Source organism: Lontra canadensis, unplaced genomic scaffold, assembly GCF_010015895.1.
Source record: "Lontra canadensis isolate GAN:19392208 unplaced genomic scaffold, GSC_riverotter_1.0 scaffold110, whole genome shotgun sequence".
In the NCBI taxonomy this organism is placed as follows: domain Eukaryota; kingdom Metazoa; phylum Chordata; class Mammalia; order Carnivora; family Mustelidae; genus Lontra; species Lontra canadensis.
Genome location: NW_022631104.1, coordinates 2,347,741 through 2,369,699, shown reverse-complemented (window position 1 = coordinate 2,369,699; position 21,959 = coordinate 2,347,741). Strand labels below are relative to the sequence as shown.

Here is a 21,959-nt window from a genome sequence, read left to right as displayed (position 1 = left end):
CTTCGTCTCTGCCCGAGCCCGCGACGGAAGGCAGGCCCGCGGGCTCTCAGCACCCACGAGCGGTGGCTAACAGAGCCTGCCAGAAGGAAGACCAGCACGACGCATCTCCAAAGGATCCTTTATTGAGCAGAGCAGGACCGTGGCGTTTATATATACGTATAAAACAAAGTTTGAAGATCTGGCAGGCATACTCCCTTTGCCCGCCCACCACCCCAGCACAGATTTTCCTGCCCCCGCCCCTGCACACGGAAGGGGGATGACCGCCCCACCCAGGCCACAAGGCCAAACTCCTCCCTAGCAGAGGGAGAAGAGGCTGTTCCATGGCCGCCCCCGAACATCAGAAATAACAAGTATTCTCTCAAAGAAAAAAAATACAGAAATCAATTAAAACATTTAAATATGAAAAACCATAGGGAACTGGGAGGGGGAGAGGCAAGAGAGGAACTGGAGTTTCTCGGGAAGGAAGGGTCCCCCACGTCCCCATGCCCATTGACCAATGGGCTTGAGGCCTGGGATAATGAGGCTCACACAGTGAGTTTGCAGTGACACAGCTCCTTGTAGATCTGCCGGCGAAGTTTGGGCATGTCCTGCTGGGTGAAGCTGAATGGCTGAGACAGGGCCAGGTGCTTGCAGTACTGGGTGTTAACAAAGCAGGCCGTGAGAACCGCCCGCTGGGCAGCCCCCCAAGCCAGGACCTGGGCTCTGTGCTTCCTGGAGCCAGATCCAGCTCGATGGGCCTATCCAAGAACTTCCACGTTTCACAGACAAGAGAAGCCTGACTCTAAGCCTGTTCGAGCACTGGAAGCTGGGAGACAACTACATGAGAGCCAGAGAGCAAGGACCAAGAGACCCAGTCCCAACATGGGATGGGGAAACTACGAGAACACCAACGATGTCTGCATCTCTGCATTCTAACACACAAGGTTAGTCCCTGCTCCTTAAGTGCCTGAGAGCCAGATCGCGGGGGCCAGAGGGCCTCCCCACCTCCTTTCCCAACTGTCAGCCCAGCTGCTGCCTACTTACCTGTAACACAAAGGCACCGCAGTCACTGTCATTATTCTGCCTGGCCACATTCTAGAGAATAAAAAGAAGGCTCCTAGGCATGTGGCTTCAACTCTGTTTCCTATCACACCTCTCTCACGACCCCGTACCATGCGCCCCCCAGACACTTACCATTTTGAAATAACCTTTCCAGCCCTGGTGGAAATCCAGCCGGTCTTTCTTCACTGCCTCTGCCTGTAGGTACTTGGCAATATGCTGCAGAGACAGAAAAAAGGAGGAAGTGATGCCCTACGTTTCCCAACTGAACCTAGGGTATGGCAGTCCCAGGCCCCAAGCCTGCCCTTCTGCCCGGAATGCCTTGCCACTGGATCTCCTCCCCACATTCTTCCCATCTGTCCCCCTTTCCTCTCAAACCTTAGGGCAGCGGCGGTTTAGGGTGCGCTGCGAGTCGAAATACGTGATGGTGCGCCGTCTCACGTCAACAGAGATGAGGGACCAGTGCACTTCCAGGTGGATGGGGATTAGCAGGAGCTCCTTATTGAAGATGTCCACCTAAAGGGGGCAGTACCGGAGGTCAGGTCAGACAGCACGGGAGTCCTGCCTGTTGCCATGAGCATTCTAGAGAGGAGTGGAGGCGCAGGCAAGCAGCCAAGTCGCCGAGCACAAGGCCCGGCGCCTCCACTCTAAGGCAGGGCTCAGTGTATGTGGACTCTGGCGGGAGGAAGAAGGCAGGTCGAAGGAGGTCCTATCAGTAAACACACCAGAGAGCCCAGGACGGCCAGGTACTTTCCACACGTTAAAGGTAGCAGGGTTGGGGCACCTGGGTGGTTCAGTGGATGAAGCCTCTGCCTTTGGCTCAGGTTGTGATCTCAGGGTCCTGGGATCGAGCCCTGCATCGGCTCTCCACTGGGTGGGGAGCCTGCTTCCTCCTCTATGCCTGCCTCTCTGCCTACTTGTGATCTCTCTCTCAAATAAAATCTTTAAAGGTACCAGGGCTGGGCAGCTATGAACCCAGGCTCAGGATTCTGGAGCCAGACACCAGGGCTTACACCCAGCTCCTCCATTCACTAGCTTGTGACCATGGGCAAGCTACGTAGTAAATCTCTATACCTCTGTTCTCTAATGCGTAAGAGGCTAAAAATAACGGCACCTACCTCCTCTGTGTGTCATGAGGGTTCAATCAGTTAACACCCACAATACACTAACAGCTGCACGCTTCCCAGCGGAGAGTCAGCCCGTTAACACACAATCCTCCACAGGGGTTGTTAACAATCAACCAAACAACGAGGTAAATGCACCTCGGCAGAGAAAGGCAACTTGCTGAAGGTCACAGGAAAAAGGACCCAGGTGGGATTCGAGCACAAGAATGCAGAAGGCCAAGTTCTTCACACTGGGCATCACCCCATCTCTACTGGGAGAAGCAGGCTGCCAGCTCACAGAGTTGTAAGCCCCCGAACCTGGGGACTAAAGAATGCTAGAGCCAGTGGGTACTACCACCTCCCTGTAGAGATTTCCCAGCCTTTGAACCACAGGGCAGGGAAACTAACTGGAGGGGAGAAAGGAACTCTTTTTCTCCCCCCCTCACCAAACGCGCTCCCTCCTATTCTTCTCTCCCGTAACTTCTACTACCAACCCGGGCCTCCCCGATTCCTAGCTTTTCTTCATTCCCATGCCCAACTGTCAGAAAGTACTATCAGCTCTAACTGCAAAACCTGTCCTAGAGAAAGCTACTTCCACCTCTGCCCTTGGCCCTCTGGCCCACGTGTCCCATCTGGACTTCCGTACTCCCCTCCTAGTCTGTCCGCTTCTCCTCTTGCCTGCTTTCGATCTTCACGAAATGGGAGTTCAAAACATGAGGGATTTCCCGGCCTCCTTAAAATTTTTCAGTGGCTTCTCGAGGCACATAAAGTAAGATCCGCTTCCCCATCCTTATGCGATCAACTCTGACCAAATGTCTTCCCCTATTCCCTCCACTCACTATGCGCCAACCACACAGGACACCCCCAGTGCCTCCAATGCTCCTTCTCGCCCTCATCCCATGTACTTGCTGCTCCCTCTGCCTGGACCGCTTTTCCCCAGCTCTGCACACAGCGTTCCCCCTCATCACCTAAGTCTCAGCAGAGAGGCCTTCCCAGACCTCCCGATCTAAAGGACCCACCTCCTGTGCTACTGCGTTACCCCTGTATGTTAATCACAGCACCCAGCACCAGCTGAAGTTTTACTTGCTTATTTACTCTTACTCCATAAAGGCAAGAAATTGTCCTTATTTAATACTGAATCCTTGTGCCTTCATCAGTACCCCCCCCCCCCCGACAAGACTGTTTGTATTCGAAAGACTGAGTGAACAGGCTTGAGGAAGGGGTTCTAGAAAACAGAACCCTATTCCTCTCTAGTCAAGGCTTTACACATGTGGGTGTGAACTGGTAACTCACGTTTTTGGTCCACCTTTTCACTCCATCGTAACCCTTGGTACGGAGCTTATCGTAGAAGAAACTGTTGAAGAAATGCACCTGTGCCAGGGATACAAGAGAGCGGCTGGAGCTGGAAGAGCTCAGGCCCTCCTGCCCAGTCTCCTTTGCCCGCACGGCTCCATTTCATTAAGGCTCCAAGGGCCAGTTTCAACCACCTCCACTCCCATCCACTGGGCGTCAAAAACCGAGTCCTTTTCAGCCTTATCTTAGCGTTTAGCCCCAAGGAAAAACCACCTCCCGCTGGGGAGAAGAATAGGCAAGCTCAGGATCAAGGTTAAAGATTTGAGGGGCGCTTCGATGGCGCAGTTGCTCAGGCTTCCAACTCTTGGTCTCAGCTCAGGCGTGACCTCGGGAGTCAAGAGAGCGACCCCCTGGCTGGGCTCCATGCGCAGCACGGATTCCCCTTGAGACTCTCTTCCCCTCCCCCACCACCCCTCCCTCTCTCTCTCTCTCAAATAAATCTAAAAAAAAAAAAAAAATTACAGAATTGAATTTAACACACTGCCTTCTACCACCTCTCCCCAAAAACAAAGATTGTCTTCACGGGTAAAGCAGTAAAAGGGACTGAAAAGGCTGCTTAAAGTCGCAGCCGTTCTACTGGGGCAGGCAAGGCCTACCTTCTCCGGGACTGTGTCCATGACCAGGTCTCCATACATGTTCATCACCTGGGGAAGAAGACGGGAGGTAGCGTGCCATGCAGGGTGCAGCATGGGTATAGGGCTCCCCCCAGAGGGCCCCAAACACCCTGCTCCCTAAATCCCCTTTGGGGCCCGTGTCCCCACGGCTCCTCACCTGGTCGTTGAGCCAGTTCTGTCCATATAAGGTGCCCAGGTCATCCATGGTCAGCACGTGCCGCTTGTAGGCCACCCGGAAGCCCCTCACCATGGCATTGCCTGGCATCCGCTGGTATGACTGGATCAGCTGCAGCACCAGGCCCTTCCTGAGGCGGCCGAGAGTGGAGTCACACAAGAGACAGGGCGCTGGGGCAAACGGAAGTCCCTTCTACTGCCCAGAGCAACAACCTACACTAATCCCTTCTGGGGCGCCTGTGTGGCCCGGCCGGTTGAGTGTCTGACTCTTGACCTTGTTCTCGGGGTCCTAAGTTCAAGCCCCGCACGGGGTTCCACATTGATCACGGAGCCTACTTCAAACAAACAAAAACTAAACCTTTTCTTAGGTCCTTTGTCCTTTTGACGACCTGCTAAAGGCCCAGTCTGCAGAAAGAGGCACAGGACTATCAGGTATACGCAGTATTTCGGGGCCTCAGGTAAAGACCTGCCCCAAAGCAGTCAGTTTACAGGGGCTTGGCACTCTGCCCTCAGACTGCCCCCCTTCAGTCCTACGTTCCTCCTCCTCCCCAAGCACATCCCTATGGGAGAAAAGGCGGCAGCATTCTCTCCTACCCTCAGGTCCCAGCCCTCTTCTGAGAGCACCGCTTTTCTGCCTCACCTGGAAGGTGTAGAGAACTCCTGCTGGAAAATGTCCTCTAATTTCTCTACTACCTCGTCCGTGCTGAGGGGGATGAGGCTGCCGTAAGTTTGAAGGAATTCATCCAAGATGCCTGAGCAGAGGGAAAGAGGAGAGGGTGAGGCCTCCGATTTAGGAGCTGGCTGGGAGAAAGAGACTGGGCCCTCTAGGGTCCCTTACTTTGCACGCAGGTCACATGCTCCTCCCGCAGGGGGCTGTGCTGGCCGGCTTTCTCCCCGGGCCGATCTGCCTCTTCTGCAGCGCCCAGATCTGAGCCCTGAAACAGCTCCTGGGCCACATGGTCCCCAATGCTGCACACATTGCTGATGAGGATGCTGGCATCAGGGGGTGCCAGACCCCGCTCCCCTTCTGGCCCGGGGGGTCCCCCAAAGCCATTGGGAAGAGTACAGGAGAGGAGGCCTGCAGGACAGGGGAAACGGGATGAGAAGGCCGCTTGGATCAAAGAACAATGGGGTAAGGTCAAATGATGCACCCAGGCCGTAAGACAAAGATGAACTAAAACGGGACCAACAGATACAAACTCTAAGGAATGGAATCTCAAGCGTGAAAGGAGCACGTCTGAGGCTGTAAAGGAACAGAAAAGAGGACGTACTACTCGCAGGGTAGAAGCAAGATGACTACGATTCAGAGAGATCTAAACTTCGGAGATATTTACCGCCACTATGGACCTGGTGCCTAGTAGGATGCCCTGCACACGTTGGATAAATACTCCAGCGATTCGTAAAAACACAGCCGGAAATTGTTTGGTTGAGTCCCGTCCCCGAAAGAAACATTCTGAGTGGGGCGCCTGGGTGGCTCAGTGGGTTAAAACCTCTGCCTTCGGCTCAGGTCATGATCCCAGGGTCCTGTGATCGAGCCCCGCATCGGGCTCTCTGCTCAGCAGGAAGCCTGCTTCTCCCTCTCTCTCTCTCTGCCTGCCTCTCTGCCTACTTGTGATCTCTGTCTGTCAAATAAATAAATAAAATCTTTAAAAAAAAAAAAAAAAAAGAAACATTCTGAGTGAGAGTGACCCCCACTACAGGTGGCACGGTCCACTACTCAGAAAAATCCCACGCCACCACCGGGAGAGTGGCACCCTTCGCAAATGGACATGCCCCTTTATTCTGAAAGGGCAAATGAAGAGGGATTTCAAGCGTGTAAGGCTGTCTTGACTTTACTGAACCGCACGTCCTCCCTTTCTCATCCCTACACGGAACACCCACTCCGGGACGCTGTATCCCAGACTTGACTATCTGCCCAGACTTAGTTCCTACTCAAAGTGGAGCTTAAGACATTTCACAGCTCTTCTGGAGCGCTCTCACTCTGCAGTCCCACTAGCTTTAGGCCCAGGTGTCGCCACCGCAAGAGGCTCCGGATCCTCCCCAGCCCCTCCCTCTACCCACTCCCACCTTACCAGAGTCAGGGTCCAGAGGAGACTTTGGAGTCCACCGTAATCCATCTTCCTCCACTGGGGGCCCAGAGGACATCGGTGGAGACCCTCTCACCCCATCCTCAGCCATGAGAGCACCTAGCAGACCCAGCCGGGGTGGAGGTGGCCCCCGTGGGGAGTCAAAACGACAGCAGGGGGATGGCACCTGCGGTGTCGCACCCCCTTCCTGGGGTGAAAGATGGTTCTTGGGGTGTGCGAGGCTCCGCCGCCGGCCCCGGTGGCGCCGCCAAAACTTCCAGTGGAATGTCAGCGAGGTGCTTTTCGAGTACAGCAGCATCCGGAAGGCTCTCATGGCTCGGCGGCGGCGCTGGGAGCAGGTTTTTCGATGAGTAGGGCGGGGAGGGCGAGGCCGCTGGGAAGCTCCCAGCTGACCCCATCTGGGGGGCAGCCTCCAAGCTGCCACTTCCTCTTCCTCATCTTCATCCTCGTCCTCCTCTTCTTCTTCCTCCTCTTCACTAGCTGAGGCATCAAAAGAGGGCCGAGGGACAGGGAGGCGTCTGGCTGGCGCTGTGGTCCCTGACCCAGGATCTGGCCCAAACCCTCCACCTGATTTGAGTCGGGGTTTAGGGGGTGGGGGCCAACGCACACGCTCCCGCCTGGGACTTGAGTAAGCGGGGGCTATGTCAGGTCCAGGAGGCTCAGGCCCCCAAGACCCGGTCCCTTGTATAGTCTCTTTCATCTTCCAGTAGCCCTGTAAAACAATGGTCAGAGTGTCAGGATCCAAACACCCTGAACCCCAAGATCTTGCCTCTTCCTCAGCGCGCCATCACTGGAATCAGATGCGAACAATCTAAGGAGAGAGGAAAAAACCGCGAAACTCCTACAGACTGCTGATCTGTTCGGTTAACAGGGTCCACAAGGGGCCCATTAGAGTCCGTGTCATCATCCGTCCCCCAGCCAGACAGAAGCAAGGGAGACTATGGCTAAGCAACAAGCGTCCGGAAGCTTATTTCTGAGATCTCCAGCTTAAACCCAGTATTTCCAGGCTCTGCTTCTCTACTTAAGACCACCAAGAGTATCCTAATTGAGCACCTAACGAGGGGCATGGTTCAGCCCGAGAACCCTGAGATGACACAGAGACAACCGAGGAGGACACAACTTCCACAAGGAAACCGTGGTCTGGAGTGGGAACAGAGTTCTCTACCACCTCGGAATGAATGGGGGACTGGGGCGGGGAGGGGATGGGCATGCTCAGGTCGAATCAGGAGGTCTCAGGAGGGAATGGGGATCCCAGGGCTATGGCTCACGGAGTAAAATCTAACGAAAACGGAAGAATGTTCAAGGAAACTGAAAGAGAACCCAATCGGTGCTTAGGCGGCCCGATCAGGGCGCCGGGACAGAACTGAGCCGCGTGAGCTGGCTGGCCCAGCCCCCTCTCCAGCTCCGTTCCCGGGGGCCAGAATGCGTCCCACGCCGGTTTGGTCCTCCAGGCTCAGGACAGTTCGGCGCCCGAGGGCCTTAAGAAGACCCTTCGAGGGCCTCCTGGGCCCCCGTTAGGTGGGAATGAGGTCCCGAATTGGGAGAGGCCGCGGCAGAGCTGGGGGAAGGGTAGGGGGCGTCCTCACCGGGAGCAGGGAAGCCGGGCGGACGGGCCCGAGGGCGGGCGTCTCCGGCCTCAAGCTTCCCGGCTCATCTCTTCGGCGACGGCGGCGGCCCCGCCACTCCTGCTGTCTTCAGGCGCAGCCCTCTCAATTCAAGATTCCAACGCTCCTGGGCCGCGCGCCGCGCCGCCGACCCGCCCCGCCGCGGCCGCCTCCTGCTCTGCTTCAGCCTCCACCTCCACCGCCTCCCCCTCCTCCTACTCCTCCTTCTCCTCCTTCCCCTCCCGCGAGCCCCAGGCCCACCGGCGCTGGCGGCGCACGATTTGTGCGTCACACCCGGCGAACAGCGCCGGCGCGGCCAGCACGCGCCTAGTCCCGCCTACCCGAGCGCGTGGACGCCACGGGACCGGCCCCGCCCTCGAGCCCCGTGCGGCGCGGCGCCTGCGCACGTCCGCTGCTCTCGGACGCGCGCGGCGAGCCCACTTCTCTCACGTTTGCGCCTGCGTGCCCAACCCCAGCCCCGGCCCCACCGCCGCTGCCTGTTTCGCGGCGGGGCGCCTGGGGATCCCCGGGACCCAGGTTCCGAACCCCGGGGCGGCGGAACCTGGGTCCCGGGGGTCGCGCCGGGGAACGAGCCGGGAGAGCGGGGAGACCCCGGGGCTAGGCAGGGGCGCCAGGAGGGTGGAAGCCGTATATTCTCTTTTATTGAAGTCTGAGCGGGTCTGGAGCAGGAAGGAGAGCCCAGGGGAGTGAAGGCGGGCCGGCGTGGGGCGCATGGTTTGCCCAAGGCTCCGCGGACACGGTCCCAGCTCGGAAGGCGAGCAGGAAGGGCGGAACCTGGCGCCCGAGCAGTAACGTGGCCGCAAAGGGTACCCCTGCGGACGGCCGCAAAATACACCCCCGAGACAGTGCTGGGAACCGGGGGCCCCGTTGCTGGGGAGAGAAGTGGGGGCGACGCTCTCGGCCGAGCGAGGAAGCCGCGGGTGGCACAGAGGGGGTGTGGCACGGGGAACCGCGAGTCCGCGAGCGGAGGGAGGCTCCGCTGACCGTGCCGGCGCGGGCGGGTTCTCCCGAGCGGCCGCTAGGTGGGGATGCTGTGCTGGAAGCGGTCCAGCGGGTCCCGCGGGAGGCCGCCCGAGCCCGGCACGGCCCCCAGCCCGCGGGAGTGTGGGGCTGCACGGCGGACAAAAGCACGGTATCACACCTCTTTAATAGCCACGGAATCAAAGTCTGGGGGGGGGGGGGGGGACGGGAAGAGGAGGGGGCGGAGATCGGTGACCGTCAAACCGAGAAGAGGCCGCTGCCCCTCTTCCCTCTCGGCTGTCTCCAGTTCGCGCCCACAGTCATCTTCCGAGCTCAAAACCACCGTCCGTATCGTAATCATAGTTTCACAAGCCCCAGGAAGGTTCCGTGCGGAGACAGGCTGAGCTTCGCCCTTCCCCGGGGTATTGTGACACTCAGAGCATCCCCTTGGTGCAGATGGAAGACACCTGAGACACGGGAGAGGATTCACACTCATGGAGCGCGGTCCGCAGATTCTCCCCCGCCTCCCCTCCCTCCTCCGGCTGGGTCTTCCTCCTGCTTCCTGGCCTGCATCCCTCCCCCAGAACCACCTGCCCGCCCGGCTTCCGCCCGTCCCCGCCCCTCCCCAAGGGTCAGAGACACCCTGCTCTTCTCACACCCGCCCTCGCCGCCCACGGGGCTTTCACCTGCGCTGTAGCAGCTGTTGTAGGCCCAATCCGGGTTGGAGGGCATGCTTCGGACACATCGGAAGAGAGTCTCCTGCCTTCCCTGGCCCTCCCGAGACACCACCTGACCCATGGTGAAAGTCACATCATGGAACAGGACCTGACCAGGAATGGAGGAGAAGCTAAAGGAAGTGAGAAAGCCTGGCTCAGGGCTGGGAGGCCTCCGGAGCCCGGACGAGGGAGCCAAGGAAGGAGGGAGGATCTCTGAAGTTTGGTACGAACAGTGGCGTTGGGAACGTTCAGTACCAGGGCATCCACCCCCCACCCCCCGGGGAGAACAGACCTCTCTGCCCCCAGACAAGGCTTGGGGTATCTGTGGGATTACCTGACTGTACAGCAGATAAACTCCAGCGTCCCAGACTCGCACAACATATCCTTGGGCCTCCAGACCTCTCCCACGCCTAAGGGCCGGTTGCCACATCACCTCCGTCACGTCGGAGTCCTCTGGAGGTGAGGAGTTTGGCCATCAGGACTTCTGGGCATTCTCAGAGACTTTTCACCTCTGAATTCTCTTGGGCCCGGCTGCCAGCCCCCAAAGCTCCCTGACCTTGGCCCTCCCCCGGAGCCATTATTTAAAGTTAGTGCTCACCCTTGGAGGTGATGTTGATGGGGACCAGGTGCAGAACGGAGTGCTTCTCTGGGGAGAGGAGGAGGAGAGCTAAGCGGTGCCCACCTGTCCCTTCCCCTCTCGCCTTGGCTCCAGATCCCCCTGCGGCTTGATCCCCCCCCCCCCTGCCGCACCCCACCCCGGAGGCCTCCTCACTCTTCTGCTTATGCGTGAGCGCTGCTCTCTTCCTCCGGGATCTCTCCCCATTCTCCCAGGCTTCCAGGGCGTTGGGGCTCTGCTCATGGAAAGAGGGTCAGAGTTAGGCTAAGAAGCAAGGGTCCCGCGACAGCTTTTCCTCCCAGCGACCCCTGCCACGCTCTCTGCCCCCCCCCACAACCAACCAAGCCCCAGGAGTGCCACACATCACTCATGCACTTTTCCCCAGCGACCTGAGTCTTGGTGCTGGCTGTCCTCCAGGATCTGGTAGGCAGGAGAAGTATTAATATTTAACAATTTCCTTTCCTGGAATGGCTGCTTCCTTGACCTCCAAACTTGGGACCCTTTCTTGCACCTCCTCAAAACTTTACAGACTGCGGGGCTAGACCAAGGATGCCCCTAGCTGGCCCTGGCACCCATCCTCTTCTCGCCCCCCCCATCCCCCCGCTCCCCTCACTCACCTGCTCCTGGAGGCTCAGCCACGTATGCCCCTCCTCCTTCTCGGAAGGCCCTCCGGCCCTCTGCAGCCGCGCCACCTCTCTCCTTAGACTTTGCAGCTCTGTTTGTTGGGTCAGCAGAGCCACAGCACAAGCCACGGCCCCCAGAGCTGCCCCCCAACTCAACCACAGGGCAACTGAGAGTGCTGGCTCTCGGGCCGGGCCACCCATGTCTCCCGGGGGCCCTTTGGGGGCTAGCAAGGAAGGAGATGAGGCTGGCATGAGCCGGGGACCCCGCCGGAGGCTGCAGCCTCGGGAGTGGGGTGGCCGGGAGGTGGTAGGGAGGGTGGGGGTACAGAAGGGAAGAAGAGTGTTACGCAAGGGAGAAATAAAAAGGAACTTGAGAATAAAAAAAGGAGGAGGAGAGCCAGCAAGGGACACTGTTGGCGCTCCTGGAACCCCGCCGTGGGGCCGGTGGTGTCTCAAGACGCCCCCTCCGGACGGACACACACACACACCCTCCTCCAGCCTCGGGAAAACTTGGTGCCAGTATCTCTAGGAAGGACAGGACTGCCAGTGACACCCAGAAGGAGCGGCTGAGCACAGGAACCCTGGGACTGCCCCAGAAGTGGGGGAGGGAAGGGTGGCTGGCTCCAGGCCATGGTGCCAAGAGCAGGGATGGAGAGGCAAGCTGGGCAGCCTTGGGGGTCTGGGGTGAGGGGGTGAAGACCCTCCAGCTCAGCCACGGGGGAGACCTCTGGGAATGACTGGAAGTGGAAAAGGAGGGGCGGGAGGGGGTAGATGGGAAGGAGAACCAGGGTCGCGGAAGCAAGAAACTGGCTGAGTTCTGGGGTTAAGGCCAGGCCGGGTGTGTTGGAATGAGGCCGGCACTACTCCCTGTGCTGAACTTGGCAGGGAGAACTTCCTGTTTCCCGAGAAGAGCTCTTACATAAGGGGCCTGGTCAGAGAGAGGGAGAAAGCCCCAAGCACCCTACCACTGTCAGATTCCTTCCCTGGACCCAGGGGCCCGGGTTCACATGTTCCCGGGCCCCGGCGTCCCGCTTCCTGACCCTGAGCTCCCCTTCGGGCCTGCTCCCACCCCACATCCCAGCCAGGGCTTGTGCCAGCACCTGCTTAATGTCCTGAGGCTGCCAAGAGGAAGGGCCCTGCTCCTCCCTCCTCCCGGCCAGGGATTACCCACAGGAGGAAGCCCGCCTCCTAGGTAAATGAGGCAGCTTCTGCTGGACCTTGGGCAGACATTGATTTTTTTTCCTGGCACTTTGCCTTTCTGCTCTCTGCTCATGCCTCAGGGGTCAGAAGCAGGCGGGTCCCCACTCCTGAGCCTGTATGTTGCCCCAGCATGCCAGCCATCCCGCACCCCATTCTGGGATGCCCGCACTCCCTTCCGGGGGCCCTGTGCTACCCTGAGAAACGCCCCCTAAGCCCCAAGGAAGAGAGAGACCATGGTTTATTGTCTTTAATATCCACTTATGCACATTTTGTCACAATAATAATAAAAATAATATCTGTTTTTAAAAATCCACAGGGAATTATCAGGGAAGGAGTTAGTCTTGCTCTCAGCCCTCGCTTTTGGGAACTCCCAGCCTAGTCCCCCGGCTCCCTCCTGTCCAGCCGATTAGTGCCTGAAGTTGGGGGGGGGTTGGGGGCCCATCCTCACCCAGAGTAGAGTAGACACAGTGTCCTGGGGCGGCTGTGGCCAGGGCAGGGAGTCAGGAGATACATGGGGGTGTCGAATGACCAAGGGTTCAGGAGCTAGTGAGGTGGGGGGGGGCTGTCAGAGGAGGGGATTTTCTACGTGGGGTGGAAATGAAATGAGCAAGTCCAAGCGGCCCTGCAGAGGGCGGGCAGGTTGGGGGGGGCCGAGAGGGAGAAGCGGAGGGGGGAGTACGGTGGAGGGGGGCACTGAGAGCCACGGTGGGGGCCCCACCAGGGCCCCTCAGTGCACCTGGAAGAGTCCAAAGTAGGTGAGGAAGGGGGCGGCCTTGAGATGGGCCCAGGGGAGGGTGCGGATCCGCAGAGAGGACCCAGGCCGCAGGGGCAGCAGCCCAGACACCTGGCAGAGGCGGAGCTGGGGCCCCAGGGAACTGGCGGCCGTGGCCGAGAACTCCTCCAGGCAGCGCAGGGCCAGCGCGTCATCCACCAGCAAGTCCAGCTTCAAGTAGACCGCCTTCCCCTCGTCGAAGTGCACCTGCCGGCGGGCATAGGCAGCAGAGTCCAGGCCCCCGCTGGCCAAGGCTCAGTTTCCTGCAAGCCCCGGCGACCCGGGGTGCCTGTCGGCCCTGGCCCTGACCCACCACCTCCTCTGGCCCCCGATCCCTGCCGGGCTGCAGCCGCGCGTGGGGCTTACCTGGCAGTACAGGTAATACAGCCCGGCCCGCACCACGAGGAACTCCCCGCTCTGGCGGTCATAGCGCAGCGGGTTGGAGCTGTTGATTCTGGCCTCCTCCCAGCCGCTCACGGTCCCATCCACACCTGCAGGGGTGGTCAGAGATCAGGACTTCCTCACGCTCCCCAGGCACCCGGTGAGGACCAAAGACTCGGGGCCCTCCTTTACCCAGGAGATGCAGAGCTGGTGCAAGGCCGGGGAGCCAGTGGTGCACGAACAAGTGCGACCAGGGCGGGGAGAAGCAAGGTGTCACCCACCACCTTGTCCAGGGACAAGAGCCAGATGGAAGGAGAAGTGCCAGGGGCTTTGATATTTTGTGCCTCTGCTGTCCTCCTCTTTTAAGAATGTCCACATACTGTCCTCGAATCAGACGGGGCTGGGATTGCGAGCATTAAATATTAAAAAATGGTACCCAAATGTCTGCTGAGCGATGCGCGGACAAGGAAACGGTGGGACAGCCCCACGCTGGGATATTATGCAGCCATAAAAAGAAAACCACTACCCGGTGGGCAAACCAAAGGCATTGTGGTAAGTGAAAGATGCCAGTCCCCAAAGAACCACACGTTGTAAGATTCCTAGGAAATTTCCAGATGAATACCTAGAGACAAAGTAGGTTGGTGGTTGCTTCGAGCTGGGGGGGCGGTGCTGGGAGAAACAGGGGTGCTGGCTAACAGGCATAGGGTGTCTTGTCGTGCTGATGTCTGCAGCTGTGTGAACTAAAGTCCAGACACCACCAAACGGCACCCTCGAAGCGGGTGAGCTGTACGTAAAGCGTAGCTTGATAAAACCATAGCGAAAAATGAAACAACCTAGAGCTAAGGTCATGGCCAAGAAGACGAGTAACAAGACAATGGCCAGGAGCTCAGGTGGCTTCCCGGGTCCCCCTTGGTCTATCACAGGACTCCCGCTGTCTTCCTGCCCTTGCTTGGCCTGCCCGCCCCACCCCTGCAGATACTGAGATCCCAACCCCGCCGACAGCCCTTCCTTCCCTGGCCCCCCACTTCGAAGCGGCCAGTCCCAGCCCTGCCTCTCCTCTCTTCCCCTGGCCACCCTGTTTCCTTCACACCCATCCCCGACACCGGCAATCATCCAGGTTATATACGCAGGTCCAAGTATGGGGTCCGATCACGGTCTCATTCACCACTGTGGCGTGGCACACAGTGCCGGGACCCCTCCGAGTGGGCGCCCCGCAAACACTGGTGGGAGGCCAGAGGGAGTCGGCCGACGGGGCCCACGCCTCTGGCTTTTTTCGGGATCCACCACCGCTCTCCTAGGCAGCTGCCTTCCCCAGCCCTTCCTCATCCCCACCAATCTGAGTCCCCAATTTCTAGTTCCTACAAGTTCTGCCACCTGCATGGCAGGGGGAACCCCGTCTCCCTCCCCGGGCCCAGCCACGGCCACTCCTGCCGGGATTCTTCTCAGCCTCCCTCCTCAGCGGACTCCCCCCTGCGCCTTTTTGCTGGCTCCTACACAGGACCGCACAGTGAGGTTTCTAAAACGCAGACGGCAGCCTGCCTCTGCTGGCCTTGACCTCAGAATGACTTCCAGACTCGCTCTGCGGCCTGGCTCCCTGTTCTCCAAGCTCATGGCCCATGCTGTCCGCAAGCTCTTGCCTCCAAGCGGAGCTGCTCGCCCTGTTCTCCCCCAGCTTGGGGCTTCCGCACCAGTGGGTCCCTCTACCCGGAAGGTCCTTGAGCCCTTGTCCACCTTCAAGGTGCTTCGAGGCCCCCCCTTTCTTGGGGAAGGAGGCCCTGACTCCACCATAAAGTTTTCTTCCTCTAGGCCACTACACACTTATGGCTGCTCTCCTTATCGTCCTTGTCACAGCGTACTGTAATTCCCAAATGTACAGGCTCGTCTCCTCTCCCAGATGGTCACTGTTTGAGACAAGGTCTGGGTGGTGTTGCCTGCGGGCCCCGAGCCCCGTCCTTAAAACAGCAGGTTCCCAGCACATGTGTGTTCAGGCAGCGGAGGAATGAACGTCCAGGTTACTCAACTCATCTGGAGGGCAGGAGGGCTGGCCTGGGGCGTGCAGAGCAGGGGGAGAGGAGGGAGGACACTCCCCACTGTGGAAGCAGCTGAAGGAAAGGCTCGTGGAGGCTGAAGGGCATGGTGTGCCTGGGACCACCATGTCCCTCCATGTCACAACCACAGACCCCAAACGCACATTCTTTACTGCCCGGCAGCCTTCCTGTGCTTGCCCTCTGACCCTGCTCTGGCACTCATGGACGCAGGGACTTTGTACCCCTTCTCGCAACTCTGCCCATCTTCCTCATTCTCTGAAGGATCCAGAATTCATCAGACAAGGGCCCCCGCACCTCCTCCTGATCAGAGCCCAAAACGGACCTGTGCTCACATTCTCCACTGACCCTCTCGTGATGACGTGTGTTGTGTCTCTCCCTTTGTTCTGGAACTCACCCTTTGCCCCCTTCCTGGACACTGCCATACAGGTCCCATCCACCCACCCCTGCGCCGAGCACGGGCAGGTCCTCACGCAAGCACATTCTAGGGACCTTCAAATCCTGGTCCCACCGAGTATGGTCATGGCCTTGGGCAGGTTAAGTAACTTGCATCTCTAAAATGGAGCTCAGAGTATCCTTTTAGGACTATTGGGAGGTCTAGATGAATGCGACATTCAGTAAATGTTAGCTAAGATCCCTATTTTTCCTCCATCCACATCTCCCTCCAGCCACCGGCCCACTGTTCCGCTCATCACAGAGAAACTTCTGGAAAGGACTGTCCCTGTCTCCCAATTCCTTTTTCCCATTCCTCCTCACCCCAACCACACTGGCTTCTATCCTAACTGCACCACTGAAACAGGCTTGGCCAAGGTCACCAGCTGCCTTTTAAGGTTACCAAACCCCCACAGTCAAATCACGTGACCCGTCAGCAGCGTTCGGCGGCGCAGACAGCCACACCCTCGCTGGTGAGACCACATCATCTCACAGATCACAGGACACTGTCCTCCCCGGCTTTCTTCCCGTCTCTGCCGGGTTCTCCTCTTCTGCTCTGCTCCAGGATGTCTCGGAGCCCCAGGGCCTCACTCTTGGGGTCCCTCTTCCCCCCCAGTGCCTCATCCGACCCTGGAGGTCTGAACAGCATCCGGATGGCCGTGGGTCCCAAACCAGCCTCAGCCAGCTGACTCTGTCCAGCCATCTGTCCACAGAGCTCACTCATTTATTATCACTTCTCCACTCTTTCAGTAGGAGATCTGAATTCCCATTCTTAATCCACATACCTCCCAACCTATTTCTTCCCTCCATAAATGGCATCATTATGCCCAAGGATGCCCAAGTTAAAAATCTAGAAGTCGCTTTTGATTCCCTCCCTTCCCCTGCACATCCAACCCATAAGCGAGCCCGACCTTCTAGCCACACGCCGAATCCATCTACTTGGCTCTGTCTCGGCTGCCAGCCCCCTAGACCAAGCCAGCCTCCCGTCTTGCCTCATGGCCTGTCCCACGGAAGGACATTCCAGGTGAGGGCACAGTGTGTGCTGGGAAAAGGGGCTGAGAACAGACCACGGAGAGAATGCAGGCAGGCAAAGAAGCAACAGAATAAGGACAGTGAGTTTGAAGAACCTTAGCTCGACCACATAGTGGGGGACAGAGCAAAGGGATGGGGAAGGGGCTAGAGACCGGGTTTGAGGTTCTGAGGTCACGGTGCTGAGATGGGAGGTGGGGCAGGGATGGAAAAGGAGCACAGCAGAAACATTCTAAGAAAAATGGTCAGAGTGTGAGGACGCATAGAATCCACGGTGGGGCGTGGGTCTGGGAAGAAGAGGGAAGAATCAGATGGGCTTCTTGCACAGGCATGAGGGCTGGTGGCTGGGTGTGGGGAGCCCTAGGTCCTCCTGCCTGGATCAAGACAGAGACCAGGTCTGGGGGCTGAGAGAAGCGAGCCCTGCAGATTTTCTCGAACTGGCTTCTGGGGCTCCCAGGCTAAAGGCAGGGAGGGCAGTGGGAAGCAAAAGCTTCTGAGGGGCGGCTCTGCCAGGAGGCCAGTGATGGTGGGGGTCAGGGGAGAGCTCAGGGGTGGGAATGCGGTCTCACCGGCCTGTGCGCCATCCTGTCCCGGTCGTGGGTGAACTGAAAGGCACAGGAAAGGGCTGTTAGACCCGCCCTGTCCCTCTACCGCCCCGTCTCCCTGGGCACGGCTCACCCATCACCCACCTTCATAGTGAGCGGCCACTGCTCTGCGGCCCCGTGTTTTCCGGCCTTTAGGTGCTAAGAATTAAGGGAAGAAAGATGCAGAATATAGCGCGCCCTGACTCTGGGGGCTCCGGAGACACTCCCCAGCCCCGTCTTGCTCTCACAGCCCCGGCATCTTTATTCTTGTCCAGACTCCTGGCCTCAGAGCCTCAGGCCATACCTCCCTCCTTAAGGAGACCGACTGCATTGTTTATCACCCAAACTGGGTAGTTTCTGAGAGCAAACGGTTGCGATTAGTAATCGCAGGGAGATAACCGTCAGGAGCTGGGACAGCCCTACGCAAACCTGGACACAGGTTCACCTGGTCATCCCATTCACGAGTCTCTTTGCTTCCTGGGGCCCCCGCCTCTGCCTCCCCCACCTTGTCTCCATCAGGACCCTAGGGGTCCTCCTAATCCTGGGCCAGCCCTTCCTTCATATCCAGCATAGGGTGTCAAGTGAGAATCGGTCCATGGGATGGGAGGGGCTTCAGAGAGAACCGATCAGCTGCGAGACTCTGACCTCTGCCCCCACCAACACCCCATCTGTGCCTCAGTTTCCCCATCCCCACTGTAAGTAAGGAGGATGGTGTTGGCTCTGCCCACTCCATGGGGATGTTAGCGTGAACAAAAGCAGTGAGTGCAGAAGCCACTGGCCACTAGGATTACTCCTGAAGGTGGAAGAAAGGGGCGCTCACCACTTCTGCGAGGCCGAACAAGCCTCTTCAGGAAAGGCCCGGGATCCTGGCTTTCCTCTGTCTGGGGATTCAGTTCCTAGGGGCATTAAGGGCAGGACTGAACCCGGGTCTTGCCGGAGGCCACCAAGAGACTAAACCGAGACCGACAGGGGGGTCCCCGTTGGGAGAGGCACCACCAGCCAGCGGCAGGCACGGGAGTCTTGGGGAGGCCGGGTCCTGGGGTCAGGCCCCAGCCTTCACCCCGCGCCCCCAGCGCCCCAGCACACAGACCCGGCACAGACCCTGCAGCGCCCACACCCCGTCGGCGTGCACGGTGGGCACACACCCCGCACGCATCGCCAGCATCCCTCCTCCGCGACAGGCTCCCCCCATCCCATACCCCCACCTCGCCTCCAGCCAATAAACACTGCGGACTCAGGTGACACAAACCCCTTTCACGCGGCGGCACCCTCCCCCTCTCCCCGTGTCCCCGACGCCCGCACGGCGGCGCACACCCCCGCACACACGCAGCTGGCACCGCGAGGGCACACCCCGCGCCCCGGGCTCGCGCACACTCCCCACGCCCCGCCGCGCGCGCCCGGCACCCACGGCCACTCACCGGCGGGTCCGGGTCCTCCTCCGCCACCAGCTCCCCCTGGGAAGGCTCCTGCTGGGAAGGAGGCAGCGTCACCCCGTCCCTCTCCACCTGACATCGCACCCTCCACCCATCTTCCTGGCCCCGTGCCCTCCGCCCACCCGGCCCGGTCCGCCGCACAGCAGACTCGGCTCCCGGCCGGCCGCGGGAGGGCTGCGCCGCGGGGCCTCACCTGGGCGGGCGGCGGTGCCCGGCTGCCCAGGCTGGCGGCGGCCAGCAGGAGGCCGAGGCAGGCCAGCGCCAGGCCCAGGCCCAGCGCGAGCGGCGCCAGCAGGGCGGTGCCCGGCTCCCCCCGGCGCCCCCTCCGCCTCTGGCTCCGACGGGCGGCCATGGGGGCGGGGGGCTGTGCCTGCCCCCGCCGCGCCCCCCCCACCCCGGGGCCCGGGACCCGCGGGGGCGGGGGCCGGGGAGCCGGCGGGCGGGGCGGGCGACCGAGGGGGAGGGGCGACGGACGCGCCCCGGCGGGGAAGGCGCGGGAAGCGGGGCGCGGCTGGGGCGCCGAGCCGCGGGCGGCTGAGCGCGCGCACCGCGCCGACCCCGGGAGGAGGCCCGCAGGGCCGGGGCTGGCGGGAGGGGCCCCGGGCGCGCAGGGCCGGCCGGGCGGCGGGAGCCGGGGCGCCGCGCGCGGGGACTCCACCCAGCCCCGGGGGCGGGGGAGGGAGAGGCGGCAGGACCCCCGCGCCTCGGACGGGGCCTGGCCCGCCCCCGGCCCGACCGTGGATCTCGGGCCCCGGCCCGGGATGACCCGGCAGTCGGGTTCGGGCCGAAGGCCGTTTGGGTTTTCTCGGGGCCCCGAGGACGGTACTTCCGCGCACGGAACTGGAAAAGAGCCTGAGGACATCATTCACGCGGGTCATGTGCTCGCTCCTTCGGCGGATCGGTTGGGAGTTGATGAAAACCTGCGCCGGCGAGAGCTCGCCTCTGGGCCGCCCCCGGTGAGCGGGGTCCCCGCCGCCGCTCTGGAAGCCCGCGGGCTGCAGAGGGCTCCGGCCCGCGCGGCGGGCCCCGGGGGCCCGGTGCGTGGACTTGCAAAAGCCGGACCCCTTTTGCCATGAAAACCCTTGTGTGAGCAGTAAGAGCCTCAGGAACGCATTTCGCCTGGAACGTTCACTTCCGCACATTTGCAGTGAAAATTATCAAAACCACTCTGTTGCGAGAGTAGTAATTAGCCCCGGTGTTGTGGCTGAGGAAGTTTCTGGAGAGGCTCCTGCCCTCTCCCCGCAGTCTGGCCTGGTTGGTTTCCTTTGTGTTCTGGAATCCGCTGACCACCCCCCCCCCCCCCGCCCCGCCCCCTGGCCTGAGGGTCTCAACACCTTTATGTGCCTTACTGGGCACGCTCAGACCACCCTCTTCCCGACTTAGTCATTTCGGGCAGTTTTCCAGACCATCTTTTCTCATGAGGATCTGAACCGTCCCCTCTGTCCCCTCTCGTGCCCTCTCTTTCTCAGCTGGCACAATTTTTTTTTTTTTAAGATTTTATTTATTTATTTGACACAGAGAGGGAGAGAGAGAGAGATCACAAGTAGAGCAGCAGGCAGAGAGAGGAGAAGCAGGCTCCCCGCCAAGCGGAGAGCCCGATGTGGGGCTCGATCCCAGGACGCTGGGATCATGACCTGAGCCGAAGGCAGAGGCTTAACCCACTGAGCGACCCAGGCGCCCCATCAGCTAGCACAATTTGTTTTTTTTTTTTTTTTAAAGATTTTATTTATTTATTTGACAGACAGAGATCACAAGTAGACGGAGAGTCAGGCAGAGAGAGAGAGAGAGAGAGAGAGGGAAGCAGGCTTCTTGCTGAGCAGAGAGCCCGATGCGGGACTCGATCCCAGGACCCTGAGATCATGACCTGAGCTGAAGGCAGCGGCTTAACCCACTGAGCCACCCAGGTGCCCCAGCTGGCACAATTTGTAATGACACATCTGGCTACCATCTCCCCAAGGACACTATAAAGGAAAAATGACATATTTCCCGGTTTCTGCTTATTGTGTGTGTCTACAATGTCAATTCGTGAGGATTTTATTCACTATGTTCCTGGCACTTTGTCAGACCCAAAGGTCTGAAAACCCTCTTAGGAAGATGGTGGGCAAACCCATGAAATTTACTGAGACGTTGTGAAAGCCGGTCATCCCGAGCTGGGTAAGACCAGGGGTTGATTAGGGCAGATAAGGGTTACAGTGGAATCAGGGAGAATTTACAGAGCAAAGTGAGGGGCTCAAACAGTCTTAAGGTGTAAATTGTCTCTTGGTAGATATTTCTATTGAAAATCTGATTTTTTAAGTAATTTTTTAAGCTGATTTTTTTTAAAGATTTTATTTATTTACTTGACAGAGAGAAAGATCACAAGTAGGCAGAGAGGCAGGCAGAGAGAGAAGGGGAAGCAGACTCCCCGCTGAGCAGAGAGCCCGATGCGGGGCTCGATCCCAGGACCCTGAGATCATGACCTGAGCCGAAGGCAGAGGCCCAACCCACTGGGCCACCCAGGCGCCCCTTAAGCTGATTTTTTAAAAGTAATCCCTATGCCCAATATGAAGTTCAAAGTCATGACCAAGAGGTCAAGAGTTGCATGCTCTACCCACTGAGCCAGCCAGGCACCCCTGATTGATTGTGGAGTTTGGGGTTTGTTTTTGTTTTTTAAGATTTTGTTTATTTATTTGACAGAGATCACAAGTAGGCAGAGAGGCAGGCAGAGAGAGAGGAAGGGAAGCAAGCAGGCTCCATGCTGAGCAGAGAGCCTGATGCGGGGCTCGATCCCAGGACCTTGGGATCATGACCTGAGCAGAAGGCAGAGGCTTTAACCCACTGAGACACCCAGGCTCCCCTGTTTTTGTTTTTTTAATGAGCTCTATACCCAAAGTGGGGCTTGAACTCACGACCTGAGATCAACAGTCCTACAGACAGAGCTAGCTAGGTGCCCGACAGTCAGCCGATGTTTTCCATCAGAGTTGATGGGTCTTTCAGGAAGTTGATGGAATAAGCAATAAAGTTAATTGGCAACATTCATCTTCCTGGGCGAGCATTTCTTCGAGTACTAGTCATGCCAATAAAGACAAGTATAGTCATGTTAACAGAGATGTAAGTGTCCCCAGCCGGTGGCTTCAGTTGTCCCCCGTAGCGACTTGATCATAATGGATGTTTAATAAACATCTGTTGGGTGAT

The 21,959-nt window shown here is 59.0% G+C and overlaps 3 protein-coding genes across 5 annotated transcripts; all 3 read right to left on the bottom strand.

Moving 5' to 3' along the window:
• Positions 1-106: 106 nt before the first annotated feature.
• On the bottom strand, positions 107-8,190 carry SENP3 (SUMO specific peptidase 3). The gene is made up of 11 exons (XM_032840096.1): positions 7,956-8,190; positions 6,355-7,081; positions 5,121-5,360; positions 4,923-5,034; positions 4,266-4,413; positions 4,091-4,138; positions 3,435-3,512; positions 1,417-1,554; positions 1,174-1,257; positions 1,024-1,074; positions 107-635 (listed from the first exon to the last, which is right to left on the bottom strand). The coding sequence occupies exons 2-11, from the start codon at positions 7,067-7,069 to the stop codon at positions 525-527; spliced, it is 1,725 nt and encodes a 574-aa protein (XP_032695987.1). The 5' UTR covers positions 7,070-7,081; positions 7,956-8,190; the 3' UTR covers positions 107-524.
• Positions 8,191-9,159: 969 nt separating this feature from the next.
• TNFSF13 (TNF superfamily member 13) lies at positions 9,160-11,414 on the bottom strand. Its single transcript, XM_032839900.1, has 6 exons — positions 10,904-11,414; positions 10,443-10,521; positions 10,269-10,316; positions 10,005-10,123; positions 9,641-9,779; positions 9,160-9,421 (listed from the first exon to the last, which is right to left on the bottom strand). Exons 1-6 carry the CDS (start codon positions 11,159-11,161, stop codon positions 9,312-9,314), a joined length of 753 nt encoding a protein of 250 aa, XP_032695791.1. The 5' UTR covers positions 11,162-11,414; the 3' UTR covers positions 9,160-9,311.
• Positions 11,415-12,772: 1,358 nt separating this feature from the next.
• LOC116856487 (tumor necrosis factor ligand superfamily member 12) lies at positions 12,773-19,665 on the bottom strand. 3 transcript variants are annotated; one of them, XM_032839903.1, is made up of 7 exons: positions 19,627-19,665; positions 18,771-18,818; positions 18,173-18,248; positions 17,458-17,511; positions 17,338-17,373; positions 13,248-13,372; positions 12,773-13,088 (listed from the first exon to the last, which is right to left on the bottom strand). In XM_032839903.1, the coding sequence occupies exons 1-7, from the start codon at positions 19,648-19,650 to the stop codon at positions 12,837-12,839; spliced, it is 615 nt and encodes a 204-aa protein (XP_032695794.1). In that variant the 5' UTR covers positions 19,651-19,665; the 3' UTR covers positions 12,773-12,836. The 3 variants fall into 3 exon arrangements, with proteins under 3 accessions (XP_032695794.1, XP_032695792.1, XP_032695793.1); XM_032839901.1 differs by lacking the exon at positions 19,627-19,665 and adding an exon at positions 18,979-19,234 and having other exon boundaries at positions 18,771-18,821; XM_032839902.1 differs by lacking the exon at positions 19,627-19,665 and adding an exon at positions 18,979-19,234.
• Between the last annotated feature and the right edge of the window lie 2,294 nt (positions 19,666-21,959).

Coding starts and splice junctions, on each gene's coding strand:
- SENP3 (XM_032840096.1), bottom strand. CDS start 7,069: ATGAAAGAGACTATACAAGGGACCGGGTCTTGGGGGCCTGAGCCTCCT. Junction 4,414..4,922: donor GAGTTCTCTACACCTTCCAG/GTGAGGCAGAAA, acceptor CGGCCGCCTCAG/GAAGGGCCTGGTGCTGCAGC. Junction 1,075..1,173: donor GGAAAGGTTATTTCAAAATG/GTAAGTGTCTGG, acceptor TTTATTCTCTAG/AATGTGGCCAGGCAGAATAA.
- TNFSF13 (XM_032839900.1), bottom strand. CDS start 11,161: ATGCCAGCCTCATCTCCTTCCTTGCTAGCCCCCAAAGGGCCCCCGGGA. Junction 10,522..10,903: donor GGCTGAGCCTCCAGGAGCAG/GTGAGTGAGGGG, acceptor TTCCATGAGCAG/AGCCCCAACGCCCTGGAAGC. Junction 9,422..9,640: donor CAACAGCTGCTACAGCGCAG/GTGAAAGCCCCG, acceptor CCCGTGTCTCAG/GTGTCTTCCATCTGCACCAA.
- LOC116856487 (XM_032839901.1), bottom strand. CDS start 19,137: ATGGCCGCCCGTCGGAGCCAGAGGCGGAGGGGGCGCCGGGGGGAGCCG. Junction 18,822..18,978: donor GGGCACCGCCGCCCGCCCAG/GTGAGGCCCCGC, acceptor CCTCCTTCCCAG/CAGGAGCCTTCCCAGGGGGA. Junction 17,512..18,172: donor TGTTCGGCCTCGCAGAAGTG/GTGAGCGCCCCT, acceptor CTTAATTCTTAG/CACCTAAAGGCCGGAAAACA.